The sequence below is a fragment of the Eurytemora carolleeae genome, unplaced genomic scaffold (genome assembly GCF_000591075.1).
Source record: "Eurytemora carolleeae unplaced genomic scaffold, Eaff_2.0 scaffold981, whole genome shotgun sequence".
In the NCBI taxonomy this organism is placed as follows: domain Eukaryota; kingdom Metazoa; phylum Arthropoda; class Copepoda; order Calanoida; family Temoridae; genus Eurytemora; species Eurytemora carolleeae.
Window position 1 is genome coordinate 116,613 of NW_019396869.1, and position 17,982 is coordinate 134,594.

Below are 17,982 nucleotides of genomic sequence, written 5' to 3' on the forward strand. Positions count from 1 at the left end.
TACCTTCTTTAGAAAAATAACTAAAGGTAGTGTTAGGTTAAGAAGAATCTTTGATAATTTTAAGCAGGGAATTGAACCAGAGACTGGGCTGAGAAAGCGCTCTGCACTTGCATATTACAACAATGCAGAACCTGAGAGAGACTGCAACTTTTATAAAATTTTTAGAATTTCTAGTTTAAGAAACAACCTGAGAAGTTTTATTTTTAACTTCACATCCCAGACCCTATACCATAATGCAATGATTGCACATTTTGTTCAGGATCATGACCCTACATGCCAACGGTGCGAGTTTGGATATCTTAGGCCTGCACCGAGAGAAACGATCTCTCATATTTTCTGGGACTGTCCCAAAATAAGTGATATTATAAACGATCTTAACCTCATAATATCGAATGGAGTCCTATCATATGAAGAACTGAAAATTACAATATTTTTAGGATGTAGCAACCCTTTAACTTTTAATATTGAAACTACCAACATTATTTGTTTCATAGTTATGTACTATATATTTTCCACAAGGAATACCAGACGAATATATAGCACCTCCAAGTTAATGCAATTTATCTTCTACCACACTTCTAAAATTAACAAACCGGTATTTGTGGAATATGAACATGAAACCTAAATTATTTTTTCCTGCAATGTATAGTATTAATTTAACAGACGTCGTTCGGTGGGCAATAATAGTTGCAACTACCATAATAAGGATACTGCCAAACCAAACCGTGGCGTCTAAACACAAGGCTTTCCAGCCATTTTGTATTGGAGTAAAGGAGGAAAATTCATTCAATTTGCAATATAACTTATTCGTGTTTACACAGGAAATAGTTTGTGATCGCCAATTCTTCCTAATAAAATATTTCTATAATATGAGTGCGCTTTCGGCTTATAAAGTAAATTACTTTCAATTACACAACCTCAAGTATGAACAAATATGCATCAAAAATATCCGCGCCCGTTGTTTGTTTTATGCGTTAATTAATACTCTAATATTTCTTTTGGTTCTTGCTTTAATTAATGCTTTAATATTTCTTCTTGCACTCAATTTTAAGGAGAAATTCCGGCCAGCCAAATTGTCATCTCATGATTTATTTTGTGATGGCAATCACATTCTCACACTATACAGTTATAACATGATTTTGAATATTTTTTATAGATCAAAATTTTATCATGAATATAAAAGATTACGAATCGGTGTTAAACTGCGCGCAGTCACAGTTAGGCTTGTTAATAAATGTTACATTGTTAATCCTCCTAAGTGATGTTAAATTTCAGAATTATTTTTCTATGATGGGTAGCAACGATGAGGCCAACCCAATCCCGACTCCAATGGACATTGAAGGTGAGGAGGTCGATCCAACGGTGATGGCAATCGATCTACATTTAATTGAGTCCGAGAAACTCGTCAAGGAAACATGTCAGGAGAGCAAAAATGCGCGTCAGGCAAATGTACTGGGGAGAGACAGGGGGAACCCAAGTAGGGGAATAGTCGCTGATGAGGTGTGGGCAAAGGATATTCAGCCAAAGGACAACCTGTATTTTAAAAACTTTAACCCCCCCAAGCAGCATAACAACACTGTGAGCTTTTTTAAGGGTACCATGCTGGGATGTACTAAAGGTGGTCAGGATAATAATGTCGAAAATGTCTCGTCCCTAGCAATAAGTGTGGCTCCATACCAACGAGTTAGTGAATTCCTTATCAAAAATGTTATATTATATAAAAAGCGAGCTTGGACTAAACCCCCAACCTGCGCCACACCTATTGCTCCCTCTAGTGCCCCCAAACTATGTCTTGTTAAAACAGAGGACGTGGGTATCATGACGGTAAAAGAAATTGTTAAAAAACCTAATGAGAGTGCGCCGAGTTTCTATGGAGATCACAGAGCCGGTTATGCTCTGAGGGTTGCCGATTTTAACTGCAATGATAGCTTCACATGCACTTTCGACATCATGCGCAGATGTACTGTTTGCCCCGTAGAGCACGACGCTTTTCCCAAGGAAGAGGTCGGAACTCTTCTTGTCGGCGACGCGTACATGCCTGTAATGATGATGGGTGGGGGTAAATGCGTTCCTACATTCCGGTTGCATAACGCGACCTTCAGAGAGATCGCGCACAAACTGAGATTCCTGCTTAAATCGCGTAAAAAAAATGATGAACAATACATTGGCTCTCCGCGTTTAATTATAATTTCACTCCCAGCTTATCTGAAGACTGTTGGAGCCGCTGTCTATTTACAAGAATTTAAACTCTTCAAGGCATGGGCAACCCTATTTCTATCAACCAGGGAAGATATCCACCCCACAGACCATCGTATCCATAAGCCTTGCTCGTCAGCTATCAGAGTCTTTGAAGGTTTCTCACTATTTCAGGAAAATGACAACGGACTTGCCGAGTCATTCTCTGTTATTGCAAGGTCAAATGAAATCCTAGCAGCCGTCGACCCAACTCAAAGTCCGGGGTTTTTTTACAAAGCAATGTCCAACACAATGTCAAAGTTTTGCATAAACCCCCCCCCTAAGATGGAACCCACTGGTTATGTAGCCATTAGCCCTGTCACTAGAGACTTTGAAGTATATGAGCACAGGACTAGATTCCCTGGTCTGCCTAGTTCCCGGTTTGCAAATGGGATAGTAGATTCCAGCGTTTCAACCTATCTTTCTCAACAGCTGATTTATCTGATTCATGATTGGTACTCCAAGAATGGTCTAGAAAATTTTTTAGATACCCTCCCAAGATCCGATGAGTTGGGAAACTTTGAAGCCTTTAATGAGCTCCCTCACCAGGTGAACATGAATAAGAATAAACGTGTTTTCATTGTGGGAAATAGCAACTTTTAATTTCTTTCGTCAGAACTCAAATCCTCTCTAGAAGAAGAAATTATTTATGTCAAATACAGTTTCAATATCCTTGCAACTGTTGACGAGATTGAGTCTTTTTTGGACAACCTTGAGTGTGGGAGTAACGACATTATTATCCTTGATAGGATGGGAAATTCTTTAATCCAGGGCATGTTAACCCCAAAATATAAGCGTCACCAACCCTCTGGAGAACCAGCAGGATTTGCTCAGGTCGGGGCCGGGAAAACTAAGGTATTCCATGCCCTAAATGTTGCACCCTATGACCCTGAATACTTCGATAATTTCGGTAGTTTTGTGGACAAGATTGTGAGAGCAATTAAAAAACAAGGGATGAAACTAGTTTTTATCACACCATTGCCTCGATACATTAGGTCTTGCTGTAGCAACGCGAGTCACTTCTATGCGGGATACTCTGGAAATGAGTTTAATGCTGAAGTGATCCGCCTTGGGACTTTTATCTCTAGACTACCATCACTTAAAGGGTCCTTTGTCCTTACCCCTGAGGATATTTGTCACAGAGATAGTTGGGTTTGCCGGGACGAAATGATATGTGACGACCTTGTCCATCTTACCCCTCATGCTATAACCCTTGTTCGGGATTTAGTTCAGCGCTGTATACATTTTTTAAGGGGAGATCCTGAAACGCCCGTACCCTCTCTTGGCGGCTATGTCCCTGAAGGTTCACTTTTCTCTAAGTGGGTGGAGGAGTTCAGACCGAATTGTGGATATGATGACCTTGTATCCACAGGGAGATCGAAGCGCTCCCTGCCTGCTCACAAGCTGCAAAGACCATCTAAAAGGTAGAATGTCAGCTAACCTCGAGTATTATTTGTTCTGGACGTGCTTTAAATTTTCTCAAGTTTCCTTGTCGAATGGAGAAGCTCGATTATATAGCAGCTCTCGAAAAAACCACAGCCATATATGTCGAATCCGATCCTGAGAACATGAAGACTTTTTCCTACTCCCATATACATCAATATCCAAAAGGAGTTAACCTACCTAAAAGGGATTTAAAACTAACCAATAGACATCAATCCAGAACCAGAACCACACCAAGCTCCAACCATCTTATTTATCTTTCGACTTCTATAAAACAACCTGGCCTCAGTCACCCCAACAATCAGCAAGTCTAACATCGATACTCACAAAACCAGCATATTCATCAAGTATATCCTATATTACATGGGAGCTACAAGATAAGTGAATAAACTTCTCCACCAGCAATACACGGTAATTAATCGCGGTTTAAATCATGATAACTTTTTGTCTCTTCCTTCGTGTCAAATATTTTGCTAAAGCTATATGCAACATCCTAAGTTGAAAGATTTCTGGAAACAAACTTAAAATCGATGATTTGGTTTCAAATTAGTAATGATATCTTACCTTTTTTTAATAAAAAAAAGCCAATTTGGTCCAGTTTTTTATCAAAACCATATAATCCAAAAAGTTTCAAATATTTTAAATACTTCTTTAAAAAAAAGGAAATGTTAGAAAGGAATTTTTTTTTCCACTTGCAAAATGTCTAATCAAGTCTTCAAAAACCCATTGTTAACCCTGAAAATTAACCTCCGTCCTATGCTTTGATCAGGGACGCAACGTGAAGCAGACCGAGCCGGAGTAAGAGAGGACATTAAAACTCTATTTTTTCACTCTCAAGCTGACTACGGTAAAAAAATTTTAATTAAATTTTCCCTAAACTGTCTAATACTCCTTTGCATCTACAATTCTACCTGCAGAACCCCTCTACCTATGCAATGAATGAATGGTAAAAACGATTGGCAAAACTATCTTTTCATCTGTTTACATTCCTTTACATTCCTCTACATCCTTAAGTTTAATTGATTGATTGAGAAGTTAAATTAACATAGACATGTACTCCTAAATTGATTGATTGAGAAGCAGAACCCGACCACCCACACTTTTTCAATCTATTCTGGTAAACGTAGAATTCCAACGAGATATTATATTGTTTGTTAACATTATTATATGGTTATGAATTATGTAGAAAATGAATTTGCACATCTATCCTTGAAAGAGATGACTTGGGCCGTAGAATCTTGGGAATTTGTGCAATTACGAATGCCGTTGTACATAGTTTTTCATACTAGTTAGGTTTTGTATTCCAGATAATCAAATTTAATTTTTAATATATTTTTTAATATATTTGAACACTTTTAAACTAATCGATATTTAAACTACTTCTGCATTAGAACCTGGAGACACATAGGAAGAACGGAGTTATAGTAAATCATGGAGATATGTGTATTGTTGTATCCTGTACATCTGAATAACCTCATACATATATTTTACCCTAGCTGTATACCTGAGAGTGTGGAAAACCCGCCTGTACAATTGGATTAATCTGTACATAATACTATATTATAAAGATACAACTGTATATGAACCTGGAGATATTACAAAATATCTGTATAAGAACCTGAGAACCGTACATTTATGTGTACCCTAGCTGTATACTTAAGATTGTAGAAAAACCACCAGTACAATTGGATTAATCGGTACATAATACTATATTATAAAGATACAACTGTATATGAACCTGGAGATATTACAAAATATCTATATGAGAACCTGAGAACCGTACATTTGTGTGTAATATACAACAATATTTTGTGTACGCACATTATTACCTGGATAATTGTATTGGTGTATCCTATACATCTGAATAACCTCGTACATATATTTTACCCTAGCTGTATACCTGAGAATGTAGAAAACTCGCCTGTACAATTGGATTAATCGGTACATAATACTATATTATAAAGATACAAATGTATATGAACCTGGAGATATTAAAAAATATCTGTATGAGAACCTGAGAACCGTACAGTTATGTGTAATATGCACCAATACTATTGTATACGCACCTTATTACCTGAATATTTCAACTATTTATTACAAGGTTACGCCTGCATACCAGTGAGAACCGGAAACCTTTCTATCATGGTCTTAGCGAGATCCAGAGGAGAGGAAACCGACTACTTACACTCTACTTCAAACCATTCCGGTAAACTTAGAATTCCAACGGGAAATTGTTTGGTTCTCAATTTATATTTCGGTTGAACTTTTTCTAGGTACAAGCACTTCTTGTGATGTGCAAATTGAAACTCAGAAGAACCTGCTCAGATATTAAGCTTGGTCCAATAAAACGGAAGTAATAATCCCAGAAAACTAATGCAATATGTAGACAAAAAAGGTCTTTCTTATTTACTCAAGTTAAAATCTGCTCAAATTCCGTCAAAATCCTTGTTTAATAAAAGCAAAAAAAATTTGTTTTTTCACCCTCTGCTGCTATGATTTGTTTTAAATTAATAATTAATTTTAATAAATATTAGTGCTAAACGATGAATATCATTGCTTATAGTACCAAGGTATATGAACCTGGAACCCGTTGAGATATTTTGGAAGAACGAAGTTATGTTTGATCCTGGAGATATGTGTATTGCTGTATCCTGTACATCTGAATAACTTTATACATATATTATTACCTTATATGTGTACCTGAGACTGTATAAAACTCGCCTGTACAATTGGATCAATCCCTACATAACACGATATTATAAAGATACAACTACATATGAACCTGGAGATACTACAAAATATCTGTACAAGAACTTGAGAACCGTTCACTTTGTATCTTTATCTTTTAAAGAGATGACCTGGGCAGTAGAAGCCGGAGATATCTTATATATATGAACGCTGCAATACAAAGTTTTTTTCATATTAGTTAGTTGTGAACCTAAGATTGTAGAAAATTTTCCTGTACAATTGAATCAATTGGTACATATTAATACATTATAAAGATACAACTGCACATGAACCTGGAGATACTATAAAATATCTGTATGAAAACCTGTGTAATATACTATAGTTTATTGGGTACATATATTATCTCCCAAGTAACATACTCACATATAAGATTCCATAGAATAAAAACCGAATAATTCTACTATCCCTGTGTAGGAGTTAACTGTCAATCAGAGAGATACGCAACCACAGCACAAGATCATGAAAGAAGCAAAGATTTCTACAAAAGCTTACTTTCTTCGACTATATTTCGGAAAAAAATTATCGTTCAGCATCGTCTTCAGTCTATGGCTACGAATGCATCGTAAAGAAAGGTTTTTTAAACACAATCAAGCGGAAAAAAAAAGTTAAGAAAACTTCCATGCTTCATTCTAAACTGTTTTAAACCGATACGTTTCTCTTAAGCTCTCCAGGCACCTTTTACCAAATGAACTTTCACCAAGATATATGTTGGAAGTCTAAAAATGGCGTTTTCACTTTGTAATTATCTAATTAACATATTCTCGAACCCAATTGCTAATCGCTATTTAATACAGCACAAAATAAGTGTATCTGATTTTCCGTATCCTAAAAAATGTGATATATAGTATATAGTAACAATATTGTGAAACTATAACCAACGGAAAATAAAAAAAATATTTAGTTTTAAAAAAAAGATTTCTTTAGACCAACCCTCCTAACTCAACTTGATATATCTGACCCAAACTTGATCAATCCTTCCTCAATTTGATTTTTTCGACCCAACCCATATCCATCCTTACTCAACTTGATATTCTGACCCAAATTGATTCATTCTTCCTTAACTTGATATATCCAATCCAAACCTGAAACATCCTTACTCAACTTGATATATCTGACCCAACCCTGATCCATCCTTCCACAACTTGATTTTTTCGACCCAACCCTGATCAATCCTAACTCAGCTTGATAAATCTGACCAAACCCTGATCCATCCTTCCTCAACTTGATTTTTTTCGACCCAACCCAGATCCATCCTAACTCAACTTGATATATTCAACCAAAATTGATCCATCCTAACTCAACTTGATATATCCAATCCAATCCTGAAACATCCTTACTAAAATTAGTATATCTGACCCAACCTTAGTACATCCTTCCTCAACTTGATATATCCTACTCAACCATGACCAATCCTTCCTTTACAAGAAATATATACCTCAACTATGATCCATTCTTTCTCAACTTCATATATTTGGAGATATCAGAGTGTCGCTATTCAGACATTTCATAGTCCAGTGCATGGGTATTCGGACGGGTACATGTTTTTTCTGACTTTTATTTCTGACCTCACACGAGATATAGGATATTCGGACGTCGTATCATTCAAAATGGGTTAAACGGACTTAAACATAAATCACGAAACCTCTCGTAATATTTAGATGGAAGATGAGTAAATGGAACTGATAGATGTCTGTTTAACAGCTTAGTACTCTCAGCTGTTAATATACAGCTGTCATTAGTTAATGTCTGAATACCCATGTTCTCAAATACATATGTCCGTTTATACCATTATGACGTTTACAATGGTATATTAGGGTTAACTTGATATAAGATTTTAGCCAAGGGTTTGGTTTACAGCTAGATATTAACTCTGAACAGACTTTGGGGGGGGGGACAAACACCCTCCCACCCCCCTTAGTTTTTTTGCCGCACCAATTTTATTATTTGAGGCTATAACAGATATATACATTTTTATAATGCAGAGGCAGGGGTTGTTTACAATATTTTCCAGGGGGGGGGGGATATTTGAATAACTGCCCCCCTGGAAAATTTTAAGGGAATTTGGTCATGTTAATGTCAAAACCACGACCAGTTGTGGGGGTTGAAGGGTAAAATTGTGTTACCAAGGGTTCAGATTAAAAAATATCTCCATTTTGAGTAATCATTTGATGCAAGCTCTCTCTTCTTGCGCTACTTTTTCCAGGGGGGTGAGTCCCCCTTAGTTTTCCATTAAGGGGGACACTACTACGCATTGGTTTAACCCCCTCTTGCCTTTTTAGGATAAACAGGTAATAGATGGAGAAAATAACCTAAAACGTGTTAAATTATCAAAGGGGAAATTATACTTGTCGCCAAAAACCTGTCTTTAGAGTTATTGGCTTGGTCCTCAAACAAGGTTAAATAAATCGGCAGTTTATTTAATTAAAGGATCAAGAGTGAAATTCCTTTCATAAAGAGACATTCCTTGATAAATTTATAAAACTAAAATGTGCTCTCATGAGCCATTTACACATGATGAATTGCAGGAATTGCAGCCAGCTAAAGGGATCGAACAGCCAGCTAAATGAATAATTCAGATTTTTTTCTTTCAATTCTCATTATGCATTAGCATCTGGAGCCATAAAGCCACAACATTTTCCCCTTCCATGCTACATATTATATTTTTTTTATTATCCGGCAGCCATGAGCTACAGTAGTACGGTCTTCCATGCCACAGCATTCGAGTCTTCCGGCAGTTACTACTTTTTTAAGTGATAAGTTTAGTACATTGAAATTGCAATTTTTCAAATTTTAGAAGTTTATTATTTATTTATTAATCAATTGTGCTTTCCATTAGTAAACTGACTTATATTATACTAAGATCATTTTTCATCATTTTACGCATTGTGAGTACCGAGACAAATTGTTTGGGGTAGGCTAAAGAACAAAAAAAAAGATGAAAAAATCACAAAAATAACTGTCATGGTACGAATTTTCAGTTATGGGCGCCAAAACAGCACAAATTTTTCAGAACTTAAAGAATACGTTATGAGCATCATTTTCACAATGTTGTCAACAGTAAGCCATTTTTGAGAAAAGATTGAATTTCTTTTTGAGGAAAATAATTCTAAATCTAAAGATAAACAAATTTAAAGAAAAGATGCGAAAAATCACAATATTGACAGTCACTGTCATGACCTGAGCGTTAAGGATGTTCTTAACAATAAAATTTTATTTTTAAATTTTCTCGTTAAGCAGTTCCAATTTTTTGTTATGAGCGGCGAGCGCCCTTTAAACGTTAAGAGTATGCTATGGTGCATAATTTTTAATGTTTTGAAAAAATGAGCCATTTAAGTGGTAAGATTTAAATTAAAATTGAGGATAAAAATAGTATTCTGTCGCATAGAAGGGGAGAATGTTGTAACTTAAGGCCTCCGAACAGGGGCGTATGAGGGCTTTTGTTTAAGGGGGGGGGGCTTAGGCGCGCAAACAAAATTTCTGGGTTCCCCCCTTGGCAACAGTGTGCCCCCCCCTTAAAAAACCCTTTTTTGAAAAAATATTGATACCTTTTTTATTTTTTTTTGCCCCCCCCCCTCCAATCTCGACTTATTTTGTTCACCATAAAAATACACCAAAAAGACTACATTTTTGGGTGGTTACTAACCTTATAGAGTCTAAACATTATTCTTTGCTTGAAAAACTAACTTTTTAACTTTATAAATTTATCACTTAACTCCATCACAGCTAACTAAATCAATAATCACAGCATCATTAAAATTGTATTTTTACTAATTAACGAAATTTCTTCTGAAATTTTTAGATAAAATTTTCTCAATCTACATATTCACCAACTTTTTTAAGCTACAATTTTCTGGGATTTGCTTGCACAAACATTTCAATGATTTTTTCAGTAAAGAGCTCAGACAGCCTTATAGGGTGTAAAGCTATAACTACAAGATCGATAAGTCGCTGTCATAGTACATTGTGTTTATAATGAACTATTCTCTTTAAGAAGGCTAAAACTTTTCTCTCCTTGTATTAACAGTGAATTTAGACAAATCCTTAGTTTTTGTCTTTGTCAGGTGTTACTTTTTAAACGTAGTTTCCTTTTAATTTTGTATTTTCCAGGGGGGGCAGGGCCCCCCCTATGTATGTCACTGTGTCTGGCCTGAGGAAGGGAAATGCAAGCAGATGTAATATTAACCCTATTCCCGCTGGGGGGGGGGTCAATTTGACCCCCCCCTGTAACTTTTTTTACATAACTCAAAAAGTATTGGTCTGAGGCTGTTGAAATTTTCTGACTTTTCTTACATACCCAAAGCCCTCCCTTTAGGCCTAAAACCGGGCTTTAATAAAAGTTACATTAAGTTAAACAAAACCCGAAAAAGAGAGAATGCAGATTTAGTTAAAAGGAAAAAAGAAACATTGATGAAAGACTTTAATATAAATTTAACCCTATAAATGCCCATTGACTTTTTACAATTTTAAGGTGTAGCGATTTTAGTCTCAAAAATGACTGCTAGGGCAAAAAATTAAGAGCGAAGGGACCTACAACCCCCCCTACCTTTTTTTCGGTTAAAGAACCTATCAATATTTCATGTTCAATCCATCTGATTCGTTTATTTTATTTGAAGAAAAAGATTAGATTAAAGATTCAAAAAAGATTATAATTAGACCTTTACAAAGACTGAACCCATGGCAAGTAAGACATTATGTAATATCTCTTTCAATATTAATAGCAGCCGGTTCTATTTTTGAATGTAGACTCATATAATTTGTTAGGAGCAGGATATGAAGTCAGATTGTCGATATCTCTTTCCGGAGTCTTGGAACCTCTGAAAAGTGACCTCCGTCGGCTACGATTATTTATCTCCGGCCTCGTTGGACATAAATAGCCCATTTTTTAAATATATACTCTCAATGACCCCTAAAATACACCAAAAAAAATATTTTATTTTATCAAGTTTTTGATGTCAAAAGAGGGTGTCAAAAATTGCGTTTTTTTTGATTTTTTTTAATTGCATAAAATGACAAGTTCTGATAAAAATATCGGAGTAAACGAAAAGATAAAATATTATTTATATTATTATCTATCACATTGATGAAAAAAAAATATAAACACCCCGTAGCCCACGAAAACAATTTTTTTTTGAAATTTTTTCATCAATGTGTTAGATAATAATATAAATAATATTTTATCTTTTCTTTTACTCCGATATTTTTTATCAGAACTTGTCATTTTTTGCAATTAAAAAAAATAAAAAAAAAACGCAATTTTTGACACCCTCTTTTGACATCAAAAACTTGATAAAGAAAAATAATTTTTTGGGGTGTATTTTAGGGGTCATTGGGCGTATATATTTAAAAAATGGGCTATTTATGTCCAACGAGGCCGGAGATAAAAAATCGGAGCCGACGGAGGTCACTTTTCAGAGGTTCCAAGACTCCGGAAAGAGATATCGACAATCTGACTTCATATCCTGCTCCTAACAAATTATATGAGTCTACATTCAAAAATAGAACCGGCTGCTATTAATATTGAAAGAGATATTACAAAATGTCTTACTTGCCACGGGTTCTTTACAACTTTGTCAATAGATTCAAAGATTATAAGACTAATATTAAATAAAACTCCAAAGATTAGTATTACAACTTTAAATTTGATTTAAAATTTACCAAGATTAGAATTACAACTCTTCAAAGATTTAAATTAACTAAAAAGTTCCTACCATCATCTACACATTCTAGGAGAGGTCCAATTAACCCCATTTTTGAGGCCACTGCATGCATACGATAATTCCTTCTGTGAACAATTCCAGTGTGACCTAAATCAATTTTTTTTAATCTGAATTAACATGTAAATCGACACTTCTTCTCGGACAAACATTTTAACCCAATGCGATTTCAAGTCTTATGCTGTAATTAAACTATCTTTTTAATTTCAAAATTCATAAATTTTGCCCTGTAAATTTTGTTTTTAACCGTAAACAATATCTTGGATTTTGGTTAACTTAATTCAATAATTTTCAACCTAAAACATGAACCAAGCAAGCATTTCAGAAATGTTCTGCGAGACAACGCTAATTCCATTTGACACACCCTGCATATTATGTGGTTTTAGCAAATAAAAAAACAAATTACTATTATAATATTATTATTATTTATCAAGGAGAACCAATTGTTCAATGAAAATCGCTAAAGAATATTAAATTTACTGAGGTGGGTTGCAACTTGATCAATCTCGGTATCAGATGGATTCAATATCTGCACATAACAAACTTAATAAAAGTCACTAAAGGAGTGTGTGGGGGAGGAAAAACTTGATCCCGACCATATCTGAGTTTTCAGAAATATCAATTTGGGAATAATTGTGGAAAAATTACTTATAGAATTTACTGGATTATCAGAAAAACCAAAAATAAATCATAATTAAAAAGTTGTGCTCTTTGTTTGTTGGCAAGTCTTATCATAACTCAGGAATCAATTAACCGATTCGTCTCACATCTTGTTTGGCAACTTTTTAAAACCACAAGAATGTTCTTAGCTTGGTTTAAAAGGTCTAAGTTAATTGATTGTCTTCAAAAAAAAAACAGATTCCGAGCAAAGCTAGTCTTTAATAAAACATCAAATCCAATTGGTTTAAGGGGAAATAAATTTAAATTAAATTAAAGCTATTATCCTGAAAATATTGAAGCAAGAAACGTTCGCAGAGAAGTTGAAGACATGGGCCGTATGTTTCCGTTCTGAAAACATATAATTTTAATTTAAATTAAATTTCACGAACACCGCATGTTTGAGAAGAACCTTAAACTCTAGTTTTAGTAAACCTCAAAGCAAAATGTTGTGCTCTCACATATTTTGAGTCATGAAATGTTGGACAAAGTATCTACATAAATCAGGGTTCCTCCCATAGCAAATTCGGGTCAGTTTATCTGACCCAACTGACCTGCCACTTTCAGATTTGAAAACTTTGAGCAAAAATCTGCCAATTTAGGAAAAAAAATTGCCAATTTAGAGAACTAATCTGCCAAGTTTTGGGAAAAGCTACCAATTAATGCATAAAATCTGCCACAAACATAACTAAATGCATAAAATTTGCAACACAAAAATTATGAATGAGCTTTAAATTTGCCACAAACATAATCTTTATGCATGAAATCTGACACAAAAATTATGAATGAGCTTTGCCCCCTTGCGACCCCCTGCCGTTATGTGTAAATTCTGCCACTTTTGCTTTTATCCTGACCTGCCTCAAAAAACCTGGAAGGAACCCTGACATAAATATTAAAATATTTAATAAAAGAAATAAGCAAAACTATTTAAGAAACTGTGAGGTTAATTTACAGAACAAACATAGGATACATGGGATACATAAATAATGAAAATATTCTAAGCACTATGATTAAATTTTTTACTTGTCTAAATTTTAACTGATTTTTTAATTTTTGACCGGCTATAGCCCTTTTCTGATGTAATACAAATTGCCACACACTCAGATAACCCAAATATTAACAATTAAAAATAAAAATGTCATATTTGCTGTCAGGAGACCTTACTAGAATAATTATGACTTACTGCCTACTCAAAACCTGGAATTTCTTTCTACCATTCTAAGGGTTTTCAATTTTATCTGGGTCCATGAAACGGAGTCATTGCAACAAAATCAGATTTTCTATTGACATTTCTTTGTAACCTTATGAACCTTTTATATCTCAGGCTATGATTTCTGCTAGAGTTCAGGGGTGTACAGAAATAAACCACGCATAGGGGGGGGGAGAGGGAGGAGAGGTGAAAACATGATTTTTGATGAACTGGGGAAAAACATTAATTTATAAAGAATAAATACAAGTCAAAGTGAATTCAAACCATAACCGTGATTTCAATACAAACTTTAATTTCAAGTGACCCTACATGGATTGAGTGCAATGTCCTAATCTTAAGGCTATATAGTTTCAAGAAACTTTTTCAAGCATGTATAAATTGAATATCCTTGTTTTTGTTTTTGAAAATCTGATAATTCAATTATCTATACGAATGGTTTCTATACAAATGGGATTTGCATATTTCGTGCTTCAGAAACAATTAAGAAATTATCAGAATTAAAAACTGAAACATCAAATTTCTCTTGCACATTACTAACCAGATTTTGGCTACAAGTATTTCGTTGTGAATTGGTTTAGCACCTCTTTAAATGGAAGGGCACTTTAAATTTCAGAAGAAGACTAAAAAGGGATTTCAAAAATAGAGTCCAACAAAATAGTTGAAATAACTTATAACGAAATTATAAATGGAACAAATGATAAAGGTTTTTAACCTGGAATAGGAAATAGATAGATATGGATTTCCGTCTGATACACCACACGAGGCTTTGCTGGACAAAATGACTTGTAGTGCTTCTTGCATATCCGGTTTAAGAAGCACAAAGTTGTCCTAACATAAAGTCATGAGAAAAAGGTAAAAAATTTCTTAAGAGAAAAAATGTCATCTTAGGTTAAATAAATATCCAAATATAATAATTTAATTCATGTTGCTATTAGCAAAACTATCAAGGTAAAAGAATAACACTAGTGATTTTTTTTCTTACTTTTTCCCTAAATAACTTCAAATTAAAGCCAAAGAAATTATAAACAATAATGACAGGGGGGGGGGGCAATAATAAACTCCTCAGTAGGCGCTGTAGTTTTTTGCTCAAGAGATGCAGTTATTGTATAAGGGTATAGGCTTCCACCAAGAATAAAATTACAATTTTATATTACTAGGCTTTTTTTTGATTGTGAACATTTATTATTACAATATAGATTTAACTAGAAATGTGGGAAACTGTTTGTTTAAAATGCTTGAAAATAAATCATTCAATATTCTCTAATTTAACAGATAAAAAGTGGAAACTTAAGATTCTAGAAATATTTTAAAAGTTAATTTAATCTTCATAAGATAATTTTTGTTTTCAGTGATTTATTTTGTAAGTTATTAAAGTGAGTTTGGTTTTGAATTGTGGATTATACTCAAAAATGGGGAAGTGGGTTTTGTCTCGAAAACGCAACAATTGTGTCAAATTCAGGATATGTTCGAAAAATGGAAATCCTAACATTGCCTTGAAAACGGTCAAGAGATTAATGTAAAAGAACTCCTTTTATAATTTTGATTTAAAATGGGCCCAGTGTTAGTTTTTGGAACTAATGTCCCCTGAAGTAACACCCTGGAATGACACAAGGTGCCACTAAAGATTTGGACCCGATTGGTTCAGCCGTTTTGACGTTTATTGGATATAAACGGACAGAAAAACAGACAAGCAAAATATATATATAGAAGGCATAATATTATAAGTATTGAAGCATATATTGGATCCAGATATACTTTTTCATGGTGAATCCAGGATCTGAACCCAAATTTTTAATAAAATGAAAAGGATCCTATCCACTGTACTCAATTTTAAATTGAAAACTGGGTTTATAGTTTATCTACGTTCCCTTCAAATTAGTAAATAAAACTTACATGATTTCCCTTTCCATTAACAACAATGCAGGCCATAGATGAAGCATACTTCTTTTGTTTCTCTGATAGAGCTTCAAACATCACATCATTGGACTTAATGCTAAATAAAATAAATACAATCATTTAAGATTTTTTTTTAATAACTTCATTGTTTAAAGAGAAGTTGGCGACTTCTAAGTATTTTCGTTAACATGGGGGGAGGAGTGATAGGTAGTTTCCAACTTAACCCTATCCCTGCTGGGATACTTAAAAACTAGGATTCACTGCAGGGTGGTTAAATTGAGTCCTACCCTCCCCCCTTAGATCTCATATTGAGTGTCCAAATATGACAAATAATATAGCATTGGAATGTTTTTCTGCTCAACTTAAATAATTGGCAAAAGAAATTAGCAAAAATATTTTTTTTTGCAAAATAAAGTTTTTATTAAAAAAGGATAAAATAGACATTTTTGAAAAGTCCTTGACCGTGCCATTTAAAATATGCAAAAATTTCTGTTCAAACTAAAAATATGCAAATTTCTATGACAGGATGTAATTGTATGAAAATAAGCAATTTGTTTCCTTATGTCATAGGCTTTCCGAAAAGCTAAAATTATTAAAGGGTCAGAACCAAGATTTGGTTTGTTGAAGGAACACGTAATTATTGAGACTTTGTGCCAGAGAATTCAGGCAGTAAGTATAAATGACTGGGTTTAGACCTAAAGGGAGGGGGGGCATGGGGGCCCCCCTCCCTTGCGTGTATTTAGGATCATTCAGAGAATTTTAAGATTTCTAGGACAGACCCAAATGATGTTATGCGTCAAAACGATGGAAAATTGGCCGTAAACTCAAATAAATTAAATTATTCGTGTTTGTTTATTTATTCAGAAACTTGTACTTTGACCACGTAGCATAACCAGAGTTCGCTGCAGGTAAGAGTTCTCTGCAGGCATGACACTAGCCCGCAGGACCCAGGACCTCACACTAGTATCTACCTTTTCCTTGATTTTCTTTTCTGCATACGTGATAATTAGGGGATCTGTTTTCAGAGCTTTACCATTCTCATCATCCAACATGCATTGGAATAGGGTGCTGAGGGTTGGGCTAAGCTTTTGTATATGGTATGAGCTTTAGAGCTTTGAATAGTTTCTTTAAAAAAACATAATTTTAGATGCTGCGTGTAACTACTTAATTTCATCGTCTTCCAAAATCCCTTATAGCTTACAATTTGATCTCACTGAATACAGTGGTTGTCAGGAGTGTGAGGGGACTGTGGGATCAGAGTGGGAGGGGACTGGGGGATCTGAGTAGTAAGGACCCTCATAAATCGGAAACCTCCCCAAAATATATTTTTTGAGGCGTTTCCTGTTTTTTCAAAAACTATCGGAAATCCCTAAAATCCAATTTTTAGAGGAATTTCCCGTCTTTTTTTGATTCATTTCCTCGATTTGTAGGTCAGATTCCGGTTTATCAGAGTCTTATACTGTTGAAGGATTTCCCAATATTTTCGATCCATTTCCTCATTTTTTGAGTCCGTTTCCGGTTTTCAGAAAAAGTTTTAAATTCATAGTTTGTTGATCGGTTTCCTCTTTTTTTGGGTCTGTTTCCGATTTTCAGAAAAAGTTGTAATTTTTCAGTTTGTCGATCGATTTCCTCTTTTTTTGAGTCCATTTCCTCATTTTTTGGGTCATTACGAAATTTCGCAAAATTACGTTGTAGAAATTACGCAAAATTAAGTTGTAGAAATTTCGCAAAATTATGTTGTAGAAATTACGTAAAATTACGCTATAATTTCGTGAAATGGATATTTCCCCAATTACGCGTAATCCTGCAAAATTACACTAAATGAAAATTATTAGGCGTAACTGCACGTAATTACGCGTAAGAGAATAATCTATCACGTTGGAAACCCTATGCAGAACACATTTTTGTTTAAGATAAAAAAGTTGTCCCAGCAAGAAAACCTACTCCGCTCTCCTCTTCTCCTCCTCAAGAGGAGGACTCCTTTTATCCTCCGAAAATGGAGAATCCTCCTCATTTCCTCCTCTTGTGGAGAATCCTCCTCATTCCCTCCGTTTGTGGTGAATTCTCCAAAAGAGGAGC

The 17,982-nt window shown here is 34.6% G+C and overlaps 1 protein-coding gene across 3 annotated transcripts; it reads left to right on the forward strand.

Annotated features, from left to right (window-relative positions):
- Positions 1–1,236: 1,236 nt before the first annotated feature.
- Positions 1,237–7,241, forward strand: LOC111709562 (uncharacterized). Of its 3 annotated transcripts, none has more exons than XM_023483291.1 (4): positions 1,237–4,089; positions 4,448–4,525; positions 5,780–5,884; positions 5,952–7,241. In XM_023483291.1, exon 1 carries the CDS (start codon positions 1,288–1,290, stop codon positions 2,836–2,838), a length of 1,551 nt encoding a protein of 516 aa, XP_023339059.1. In that variant the 5' UTR covers positions 1,237–1,287; the 3' UTR covers positions 2,839–4,089; positions 4,448–4,525; positions 5,780–5,884; positions 5,952–7,241. The 3 variants fall into 3 exon arrangements, with proteins under 3 accessions (XP_023339059.1, XP_023339060.1, XP_023339058.1); XM_023483292.1 differs by having other exon boundaries at positions 6,841–7,241; XM_023483290.1 differs by having other exon boundaries at positions 5,780–7,241.
- Positions 7,242–17,982: the final 10,741 nt, after the last annotated feature.

What these genes read in the sequence shown, in the direction of transcription:
- LOC111709562 (XM_023483290.1), top strand. Translation starts at nt 1,288, where the DNA reads ATGATGGGTAGCAACGATGAGGCCAACCCAATCCCGACTCCAATGGAC.